The sequence below is a fragment of the Sus scrofa genome, chromosome 1 (genome assembly GCF_054392235.1).
Source record: "Sus scrofa isolate SSC_HxYL_T2T_F1_AM1 chromosome 1, Sscrofa_HxYL_maternal_Yorkshire_Landrace_v2.0, whole genome shotgun sequence".
Lineage (NCBI taxonomy): Eukaryota > Metazoa > Chordata > Mammalia > Artiodactyla > Suidae > Sus > Sus scrofa.
The window spans coordinates 31872557-31884711 of NC_139383.1; the positions used below are offsets into that span (position 1 = coordinate 31872557).

Sequence of the window (12155 nt, forward strand, 5' to 3'; positions counted from 1 at the left end):
CACGTACAGGAGCTCCGACAGGCCAAATGTGGGACAATTTGAGTAATAAAATAAATAATAATTACAGTGTATTTTAATCAACTGGAATAAAAACTAATCCACAAGTCTATACAGATAAGACACAAAGAGCAAACAAACAAACAAAAAGAAGAGAATGCTTTTCAATACAGGCAGAACACTAATAAAGGTAGAATGAATAACGGCAGTTTTTAAAATCACCCTTTTGCAACTGCTGTAGTAAAAACTGAATCAGGGTAGAATTATTAATGGATGCTGAAAACAGTAAGTGAAAATTTAATGGAAAACAGGATATTTATAAGGTCTCAAGTACTCCCCGCCATAACTTCAAAATTATAAAGAGAAAAATACTATCTTTGCAGAAGAGACGTCTGGTGAACATCAACTTAACCAAGTGACCAAATTTGGCATCAATAATAATGGTGAAATTGAACATCTTGTGCTTCTCGACATGAACGACGGAGGACACAGTATCACTGATGTCGTGTCCTACACAAATGCAGAACATGGATCCTATCATAAGGAAATGTCAGACTAGCCCAAATTGAGTCTGCAAAATAAATGAACTCCTCCAAAGGTCAACATTATTTGGTAAAGACTGAGGAATTGTTGGGAGTTCCCGTCATGGCTCAGTGGTTAATGAATCCGACTAGAAACCATGAGGTTGTGGGTTCGATCCCTGGCCTTGCTCAGTGGGTTAAGGATCCAGCATTGCCGTGAGCTGTGAAGTAGGTTACAGATGCCGCTCGGATCCCGCGTTGCTGTGGTTATGGTGTAGGCCGGCGGCCGCAGCTCCAATTCAATCCCTAGCCTGGGAACCTCCATATGCCACTGGAGTGGCCCTAGAAATGGCAAAAAGACAAAAAAAAAAAAAAAAAAAGACAGGAATTGTTGTACCAAAAGGGAAAGAAAAATTAATGCAATGCATGACTTCTGCTTTGTGTCTCAGAAAATAAAATGTAACGGAAATTCCTGAAAATGAGAAAAAATCAAATTTGATCAGGAAATTAAATGGCATTGGATCAACATCAAACTTCCTGACTGCGGTTGTGCGAGTTAATGTCCTCGAAGTTAGGAGATACACACTGAAGCATTGTGGGGTGAATGGGCATGACCACAGCATTCTCTCAGAAAGCTCAGGGGCAAAAATAAAGATGTACATAAATATACATACTGAGAATTTTAACAGTTAGTAAAGATGGGTGAAGGTAATAGAGAGCTCTTTATACTGTTCTTATAACTTTTCTGTATCTTTGAAATTCTTTCTAGATATATATATTACATATAAAAATATATATGTATTTTTATGGCCATACCTGCAGCATATCAAAGTACCTGGGCTAAGGGTAGAGTCAGAGCTGCAGCTGCTGGTCTACACCACAGCCATAGCAACATCAGATCTGAGCTGTATCTGTGACCCAATGCCAGATCCTTAGCCCACTGAGCAAGCCTGGGGATCGAACCCACATCCTCACAGACTATGTCAGGTTTTTCACCTGCTGAGCCGCAATGGACACTCCTAAATAAATAGTTTTTCATTTATTGTTTACAATAACTTTAACATTTACGTTCTAAGATTTTTAAAATACAAGCTCATTACAAAAAATAGGCCACATACTGAAAATTATAAAGTAGTAATTGTAAATCCCCTGTAATTCCAGGACCTGTTAAATACTTGATGTCCTTCTTTTAGAATGCTTTTATACAGGCATATTTCTTTTTAATGGGATAGTGATTATACAAAAAGGTACATTATACAATCTCTATGTAAAAATATGTAATTTTAATTTTTCTCTGACTAAAATTTTTATTTCTATGTTGAGCACCTATTTGATCTGATACAGAAGGCAATGTGGTTGCTTTCAGAGAAACTCGGAAGCAATAAAGACACCCAGAGTTAAACTCAGTTCGAGGGGGGTGGATGGGTCACTTTGCTGTATAACAGAAATTAAAGAAACAATGTAAATCAACTATACTTTTATTTTAAAAAGTGAAGTAAAAAAAAGTCAGGAGTTATCCTGGTTCAGTGGTTAACAAACCTGACTAGCATCCATAAGGATTTGGTTTCGATCCCTGGCCTTGCTCAGTGGGTTAAGGATCTGGCGTTGCTGTGAGCTATGGTGTAAGCTGTAGATGTGGCTGGGATCCTGTGTTGCTGTGGCTGCGGTGTAGGCTGGTGGCTACAGCTCCAACTGGATCCCTAGCCTGGAAACCTCCATGTGCTGAGGATGCGGCCCTAAAAAGACCAAAAAAAAAAAAAAAAAAAAAAGTCATAAACTCTCTAAAATGATATGGAAAAATATGAACATTGTCAGGTTAAGTGAAGAAGTGGAATATAAAATTATTCATCTACCATGATTATAACTGTTAAATATGTTGAATATTCACAGGGCATAAACAAACATTAAAAGCTAAAAAAACAACTCAGTTCAGGCCTGTAACCATTCTTCGCTTTTCTCCTCCCACAGTAGAGTCTAAATTCTGGGTGGATTTGTCTAGTTTCCAGGCCACAGTAGGGCAGGGGACCATTGACTAGGGGAATTCTGTCTGTAAACAGGGCATCAACACTTTTGCCACATAGCTGGAAATAGTGTCCAATTTTTGTCTTGTCTTTCCCCTTCTCTGTATTGCACTTTTTTTTTTTTTTTTTTTTTTTTTTTTTTGGTCTTTTTAGGGCGCATCCAAGTCACATGGAAGTTCCCAAGCTAGAAGCTGATTTGGAGCTGTAGCTGCTGGCCTACGTCACAGCCACAGCAATGCCAGAAGCAAGCCGCGTCTGTGACCTACACTGCAACTCAGGCAACGTCAGATCCTTAACCCACTGAACAAGGCCAGGGATATGGATACTAGTCAGGGTGGTTACCTCTGAGCCACGACACGAACTCCTATATTGTACATTTTAAAATGAATCCTGTAAGTAGAATTAAAAAAAAAAAAATCCAATGGCCCTAAACTAACCTTTAAATTAGTTGTAATTAATGATTCAAAGTCCCAATAGAAATTGTTTTTTTGAAGCTCTGATCACAAGATTTTTTTTTTTATCACCAGTAAAGCGTCTGTCCCCTGGATGAACTGGTCTTTGTGTCCGAAATGAATCTGGAATATTGCCAGTCAGCCAATCTAAATGTCTGACCAAAGGTATTGTTCCTCAAATAAGTACTGGGATCGTTTTGCTTAATAAACACATTTTGAAAGATTAAAGAGAGACATACAAAGATAATTTTGTTTTAAATTTTAGGCAACTCCAAAGGTCAAAAAGTAAAAATTTTATCTCCGTCTGTTAGTATTAATTCCTCCCTCTCTCCACACTGTCTTTATTATATAAATCAAGTTATTCACAAACCATAGCCCATAGGCCACCTCTATGCTGCCATTTGTTTTCATAAAGAAAGTTTTATTGGAACAGTTACTTCATTTATCTGTTATCTGTGACTACTTTCTTGATGTAATGGCAGAAGTTGAGTAGTTGCAACAGAGACTGTATGGCCTAAAAAAGTTGAATATCCAGCACTTTCTAGAAAAAATTTGTTAGCCCCTAAAACATGAGAGCCTGTTATACATGCTATTGACTGCGTTCATTTAACAATAGCCAGACAGTCAATATGTAAATCGACTTCTTTTTTTATAGAAGTGGAATAGCATTACTTTGCTCATAATGCCATAATTTGATCAACCAGTCTTTTATGTAGTTTTCTGGTCTCTGCAAAAGTTTTATAAATGAAATTACTTAAATGAAGGTAATGTGTATTTTTTATTTTAATAAATACTGCCTGACTGCCAAGATTAAAAAATTTGATAACAAAACTGACATAGAATTGATTCAATTCAAAAGTGAGATCTACTTCTCTTGTTCTCCCTTTTGTTTCAATAATGCTGGGTAGAAAAAATACAGCCAAGGTTTACAAACGAGATGATAAGTATAATAAGGAAGGTATAGGAGTTCCCGTTGCGGTTCAATGCATTAAGAACCCAACTAGTTTTTTTCTCAAAATTCTCTATCAGATTTTACTATAATCATACAATACAGAACTTGTAAAAACTTCAGCTGAGTAGTTTTGTGAAGTCATGTGTGTGTTCATTTTTTAGATACTTTGTATTTTCTTAAACTTGGTAATTGTGTATTTCTTTATCATTTAAAAATATACTATTTTTTTCAAAATAATAATTAAAAAAAAAGAACCCAACTAGTATCCATGAGGATGTGGGTTTGATCCCTGGACTTGCTCAGTGGGTTAGGTATCCAGCTGGGGCCTAGGTCACGGATGCTCTTCGGTTCCATCGTTCCGGGTTGCTGTGGGTGTGGTTAGTCTAGAGGCTGCGGGTCTGATTGGACGCCTAGTCCATGAATTTCCATATGCCTCAGGTGTAGCCCTTAAAAGAAAAAAAGAAAGAAAAAAAAAAAAAGAAAGGTATAACATAGCATAACCTTTGTGCAAAAAAAATGGAGCTTTAAAATAATATATTGTCATAGAAATGGAAAAGAGAAGAAAATAATGAAAATTATGCAACATGACTTTTAGAAGATTTAAGGAAAAATAGAAAAATTTATTTTATATTCTTCAACAGAAAAAATCATTTACATTTTTCCAAAATTGTTTTATATATTAAGTTAAATAATGGTTTCAAACGTGGGTAAATATGTCTTTAGTTGCAAAATTTCAGAGACAGGCTGTACTTTTTCCTGATAAAAGTCAAGTCCGGTAAGAAGTTCCACGTCACGGACCCGGGCAGCGTGTGCGTGGAATCTCTCTTCAACCCAAAGAGCCTCTGATTTATCCTCCTGAAAAAGAAAAAACAAAAGACTTTTTCTCTGGAGTAAGATTTTTCACTAACAGAAAGATCTTTTACCACTCAGAAAGTCCTTATTCGTGTGTGTGTTACTGAGATATAACTGACATATACAAAAGTTTCAAGTGGACCACATAATGGTGTCATATCTGTTCCTGAGGTTTTTACTGCCTTAAATCTTAATTTGATACAGCTAAATTTTGCTGTTTATTAAAAGAAAAAAGTACAAAGTATACTATAATAAATACAGATCATCATCAAGTCATAGAGGTTAGCTATTTTTATATGTACTTCAGATACAAATTTTTTTTAAATGAAGTATTAGAGATGAAGTTCCCCGATCTTCCTCTACTCAGAGCTAATCATTATCATGAGTCAATCTGAATCCAGTCTGTTTTCAGACTTTCACTGCACAGCAATAACTAGCGTTGATTTACGTTTTCAAATGGATATACACGATGTCAGTCGTAATCTATACTTGCTTTTCCATTCAATATCATGTGCATAATCTATCCATAGTGAAATACCTAGATCTAGTTAAGTCTGTTGTTATTAGCGTGGTTTGTGGTAGCACATTTTATTTTTTTCATTGCCATGTTGATTGTAGTTTGGACATTATAAATAATAGTATAATGAGGAGATTGGCCCATGTCTTCTGTGTTCAAGAACATGAGCTTCTAAGATATATAAATGGAATTGCTGGGTCATAGAGTACATGTCACTTTACCAGATAGTAAACCAAGCACTCTTCAAAACGTTTATATCAATTTACACTTCCATTGGCAGTGGAGGATAATACCCACTTCCTCACATGCTTGCTAAACTATAGTGTGAAATAATGGTTTTCCCTGTTTAAATTTGATTACCCTGAGTATTATTATCTTTTCAAATAATTAGTGGCCCTTTTAATTTTAACAGACTTTTAACTATATATAAAAATAGTAGTGAAAAATAGTAAATAAATACTACAGTAAAAATGTTTACCTATATATACTATATATATGTAAATATAAGTTTAATAGTTTAGAGCCATGGATTTCTTCAAAATTCCTCATTAATTATTAGTTTTCTGATAGTTATATGATATTGTTAAATTTCCAGTTAACTTTTTTAAAAGTAAGAAAGTGTATAGGTTTGTTTAGTTAGATGGGTCTGCTTTAATAACTTTCAGTTAACTTCAGCATACATATACTGGTTTGCTTTTCTTTAAAATATACAAGATTAAAATAGGCAGCTACTATTTGAGACAGAGGAAGTATAAAAGGAAATCAAGCACTGTTGGTTTTGAACCTCTAAAGTACTTCTCCATGTGATATTGGTGAGATGAATTAATATTTTTTAAATAAATATTCAGTGTACTAATTTTAACTCATATTTCCAATGGGAATCAAATTCAGTCTTTTTTCCCCTGCCTTCACTATTTCAAATTTTAGCAGCACTGAACATTTTCGATGATTTTTTTCATAAACTTTTCTCCCATTTGGATTTTATTACTCTATATTTTCTCCTGGCTTATCTGGTATCTATCTGAATGTTTAGAATGTTTAGACTGAACACCTGACAGTCTTCATTTTAAAAAACTGCAATGAAATGGAGTTCCCTGGTGGCTCAGTGGGTTACACATCTGGCATTGTCACTGTGGTGGCTCTGGTTACAGCTGTGATGGAGATTCCATCTCTGGCCTGGAACTTCCATGTGCCATGGGTTCAGCCAAAAAAAAAAAAAAAAAAAGGAATGAAATTATTTTAAAATAGAACACATAATTATATTGAAGCAGGGGTGATACCCAAGCTGTTTCATAGCAGCTAGTTCACTGGTACCAAGCAAACTGAATAGCAGCAGCCAGCCATAGACAACTACTCTAGCTGTACCAGTGCATCCCAGGAGAATAGAAGCCTTGCATACAGTTTTTATGAGCCATGTTTAAATATATGCTTTTGACTCTATATATACATATACATGTGTATATATTTGTGTGCGTGTGTATATATATTTGATTATATATGTATTCGACCTGTAAAATAAATAGAAGTATTATATACACCCAAATATAATTCAATTTTTCAGTTTTTTGAGGAAACATCAGTTTAAGTATTTCTCCCCCCTAACCACTTTCTTATTCTCTTCCTTCTTCACTTACAGTCTGGTTTATTGTTGCCATGATGCTAATTAAACCATTTTGACAGGGGTGACCTAACTGAGCAGATTTTTCGTAGACCTTTCACTTAGTTGTTCACCCCAAGGTTCTGAAAGTTCCTTCTTTGTCTTTTGCAGCCCTGCTGACTTGTTTGATGACACCTTCTTCTTGCTCAATTGCCTCTAGTTTTTTACATCCAAGAAGAATAGACATGTCCCTTAATATGATCTTTAGATTTCTTCTTTTCACTTTCTTCCCTTGGGCAATTTTATTTCACTTCCATGATTTAATACCACATCTATCTCTGCAGTTCTGTTCCCTTCCAAGATCCATATCTGTGCAATATACACCTATTCTATTTACAGTACAATTGTATACCCCAATTGCTTTTCCAATACACACTAATTTTGAATAATGATAGTCACTCGGACCCATGGCAACATTCTCATTTATTTGACAGGCAATTTCACAATACAAAGTTGAGGGAAAAAAGGAAAAGGAAGAGGAAGGAAGAAAGATGGAAGAGCAAGAGAAGAAAGAAAATAGATAAGGAAATAAGGATCTGGTTTCCTAAATCAAGTGAGAGGTGTTGTTGGGAATATACCATTTCTACAATTGGTGTCAGTTCCCTCAAACCTCTTACGGTGTGAGTACCTCCCCATCCTTGGTGATTAGAATATTTAAAGGTGCAGAATTTTCATACAATATAACCCTTAAAACAAGCCAGCTATTTCATCGAGTGCTTGAAGCACAATGACCTGTTCTAAGGCTGGTTTCTCAATCTGAAGACCATCAACAGCAAATTTATCCTTCCCCAAAACAACTGATGTCTTTTATATTTCTTGGCCAGTCATGCCCAAATTTTCAGTCACTTTTGACTCCATTATCCTGTCTCTTCTATCCCTCGTATCTAAACGACAGTCACATATTATTAACTCTACAATCTCTCTCTCTCTCTCTCTTTTTTTGCTTTTTAGGGCCACACCCACAGCATATAGAAGTTCCCAGGCTAGGGGTCAAATCAGAGCTGCAGCTGCCACCCTACACCACAGCCACAGCAATGCCAGATCCAAGCTGCATCTGCAACCTACACCACAGCTTATGCCACAGCCTCAACCCACTGAGCAGGACCAGGGATTGAACTGGAGTCCTGATGGATGGGTTTGTTACCAATGAACCACAGTGGGAACTCCCGATCTCTCTTTCATACTCATTATGTCTCCTGGTGATCTTTATAGAGGTCATATCCTTATCACCATACCGCCAATTCCTTAAAATCTTGGAATATGTCCAATTCATTAGCAACCACATCTTATTCATTAGAGGTGATGCCCTATTTACTTGGAGGTTGTCTCTACTTTGAATGTTCGGGGAAAGCTTCCTACGATTAGTACTTTACCTTGAAGTGTAGGCAGAATTTTTAGCAGGTTGAAAGGAAGGGAATTCTAGAGGAGAAAAGAACATGAGCAATGATGTGTAGGCAGGGAAAATCAAGAGGTATTCAAGACATTTTAAGAGCCTCAGTTGTCCTGGAACTTGGGTCTGCAAAGTCAGTTGAGGATAAATTGTGAAGAGCCTTAAGTATAGGCTGGGAGATTTTTGTTTGTTTGCATTTTTATTCAAGGTTAACAATCAAACTTTTGGGATATGAAACTATGTCCTCATGAAGGCAAAGAGCTTGGTAGTGGTACACAGAGGTGAAGGGGAGGAGGACAGGAGACAGTGAAACTACCTATCAGAAGTCCTGATAGAAGGCAATCTGAGCCCAGACCAGGGTTAGAAAATAGATTCTTCGTTTCACACCCATTCTAATCCACACATAATGGCTACCCAGCACCTCTATATAAAGAACTAATTATTCCTGATTCAGTGGAAAACAGCACCACACTGAATTAATCACCAATGTCTGCTGCTAAAAGAGGAAGTGAAGAAAGATGGCTTACCCTTGTCTGGACTAGAAAACTTCTGACAAGAATCAACTATGCAACATCTCCTGATAGCTTTTTGTTTGGAAAATCTTCCTCATTTTAGGGCTATGAGTGACCCACTGCTTAACCTCTAACCTTTGCCCTCCCTCTTTATTCACTGAAGGTGACTGAAACACTCAAGTCCAAATCCTATCTTTGAGACGCAGCGAGAATGTTGCTCTCCTTACCGGGAAGTATTTATTTCTCCTTTGAAATCCCACAATTTTATCTGTCCCTCCTTGTGTCATTTATTCTTCCTTCTTTTATTTTACTAGGTTTCTAAGTGCTAGACTCTGAGCCTTTTTGGCTAGAATTCATGTCTGTTGTATCTGTGCATCACCCATAGTCCACAGTATGGTGAAGGCAGTTTGTGTTGAACGCCTGAAAGAATAGTGATGAACCCCAACCTGGCCTAGAACCTAAACTTTAATTCCCATCTCTAACAGCCCATGGGATTTTCCATGTGAATGGTCATTTCTACAAGCCAGATGTGCCTGAACTTAATTTTCCTTACCTACCTGCCAAAACAGTTCTCATTCCTAACTCCCCTCTTTCTTTTTCCTAATTACTCACTTGTAAAATCTCTGATCCAGCTTTCAGACTCCCTTTTCCTTTGGCTCTTGCATCCAGGCAGTTACTGAGTCCTCTTCCCTTCTTCACTCCCTCCCTCCTAATCCTCTCAATCTGCTTAAAATTCTGCCCTTCCTTAAGGGCGATTTTTGCAACCTTTATTGATTGATTATTCCAGCCAAATGTGTTTTGAATTTGAAATACTAAATCCTTATAATGACATTTGGCAATCAATCTTAACTTTATAATGTCTCTTTCTAACATAATTTTTAAAATAATTCTTATGTGATCAACTGACGCATTGATGTGTCAAATCGCATTTATATATCAAAGTTATATATGAACCCCTTGAGAGCAGAGACAATGTGTTCCTCCTTGGTGCATTCCAAACAGTTTCTATCATGAGACACTATACTTAAAAGGTATATAATACATTTGTTGAATGACTTGAGTAAAACCCAATTACAAGAATACATATTTTTTCCATAAAGAACTGTATGAGGAGTCCCTTTGTGGCACAGCAGGTTGATCCAGTTGCTACTGTGGTGCAGGTTCAATCCCTAGTCAGGGGAACTTTCATATGCCATGGGTGTAGCTAAAAAAAAAAAAAAAGAACATATATGAAGGTGAAATAACTATATGCATATAATTTGTCTTGATACAAAAGATTTTGAGGTGGCCTATTTCATGGTGTTAAAAAAGGAATGTTACGTGAATTAATTCACTTTGTAAATATGTGTATGTGTGTGTATGTGTGTGATCCTATCCAATCCAACATAGATAGACAGATATATATATTTTCAGACTCATGTTTCAAGATGATGAAATTGTTACATTTACATATTTATTTAATAAATATTAATTTGTGCCAACATTGGGATGGAGTCTTAAAGTTTTTTGTCCAGAATAAAAAGATTAATAAGATATAATCCCTTCCTTTGTTAGTGAAAGTGAATAAAATGTATCTAAATAAAATACATGACACGCATATATAAACACATGTTCATGTAAGCATATGCGTGTTCAAACTGACTGTTTTTTTTAATGGCTGCACCTTCAGCATAAGGAAGTTCCCAGGCCAGGGACTGAATTTGAGCAGCAGCTGCAACCTGCTCCACAGCTGCAGCAACACCAGATCTTTAAACCACCGCGGGGGGCCGGGGATCAAACCTGTACCTCTGTATCAACCTGAGCCACTGCAGTTGGATTCTTATCAGAACTCCTAAACTGATATTAATTCCATAGAGATCAGCATTCTAAGGAAAAGTTCAAAAATGAAGTTATATTTAGTACAACTCTAGCCCATGAAACACCTAAAAAATATTCTGCAGTCAGAGTCAGCATTTTTTTTCTTTTGGCCGTGCCCATAGCATGTGGAAGTTCCTGGGGCCAAGGACCGAACCTGCACCACAGCAGTGACCTAAGCCGATGTAGTGACAACACTAGATCCTTAATCCACTGTGCCACAAGAGAACTCCCAGGGCCACTTTTATGAAAACCCAGATGAGCTTTGACTGATCATTTTCTCAGGCCCGGGGCCAATCCAGGAGCATACTCACAGGGCAGCTCTCCACATTGGTAGGTCGGTGAGGGATGACAAAAGGTAGGACATCCAGCCACCCAGGGCAGTCTTCAGGGGTTTGGCTCTTATTTTTACAACTGGTCAACACCACAAAGTAGTGTGTTGGGATGGGAACACTCGTGTTGACTACATATCTAAAAACATAATTGAAAAGATTTGACTTTATTATACTTTTGCTTCTGAAGATTATACATACCTTTATATATTTTAAAAGAAATGTCAAGGTAAAATTAGAGTAAAAGAAAGTAAATAAATAGAAAATACAAAATCCTGTTATCATACATTTTTAAACTACAGTGAATCAGAAGAAGCGAGATTTATAGAAGCCCATGCTTGGTCATTTTAACATCATGGGAAAATATTAAAATACAAAGAAAAGCAGGGCGTAATAGTCTACCTCCTGTGTTTCCTGGTTTTGTTGACTTCATATTTCACAGTGACATTTACCACTAAAGCAGCGCCTGCACATGAAGAAGCTGGGATTCCAACTCTAGCTGCCCACTTCTACAAGATGTTTGGATGTGTATCATCCTCTAATATTCTATGCATTTCTAAGTTTTCTCAAGTGATCCTGTGCTACCAGCTTCACAGTATAGACGGGGATAAAACCATACAGCTGATATGACAGTCCTCCAGTCTCAGATAACAAACATAAAAGTTCTAAAAGTTCTAAGTGCGAAGTAAAGGTAAGCTATTAGTATGAATCCACTAAAAGGAATATGAGCTGGTATAAGTAGTACCATATTACTGGGATTTAGTGTCAGAGCTAGACTGTCTGGGTTCATGTTCTGGTTTACCAGTTAGCTATGGAACCTAGATAAGCTGCTTAACCCCCCTGTGCTTCAGTTTCCTTTTCCAAAAGGAACTAGTAGAATTTATCATGGGGATCTTTTCTGGATTAAACGAGGTATACCTAAGTGCATAGATGTGTACTTAGCAAGGAATAAAGTGCTATCAAGGTGTTTGCTAGGATAATTTAACAGTGAAAGACAGGATCAACAAACACTAAGATAAGGATAAGGCAAACAAAATTTAAAAGGTCACACACTTAGTGGTCATAAATGTTATTTTATGTAGGTGTAGGTAGAAATTA

General features: G+C 36.7%; 1 protein-coding gene across 14 annotated transcripts in view; it reads right to left on the reverse strand.

Moving 5' to 3' along the window:
- Nucleotides 1–4542: 4542 nt before the first annotated feature.
- Nucleotides 4543–12155, reverse strand: part of ENPP3 (ectonucleotide pyrophosphatase/phosphodiesterase 3) — a 100818-nt gene continuing 93205 nt past the window's right edge. For all 14 annotated transcript variants that reach the window (XM_021087953.2, XM_084956061.1, XM_084956101.1 and 11 more), the window contains 2 exons: nucleotides 11040–11196; nucleotides 4543–4798 (listed from right to left, as the gene is read on the reverse strand). In XM_021087953.2, coding sequence (XP_020943612.2) covers nucleotides 4628–4798; nucleotides 11040–11196 — 328 coding nt within the window. In that variant the 3' untranslated portion in view covers nucleotides 4543–4627. The remainder of the gene's footprint in view (nucleotides 4799–11039; nucleotides 11197–12155) is intronic.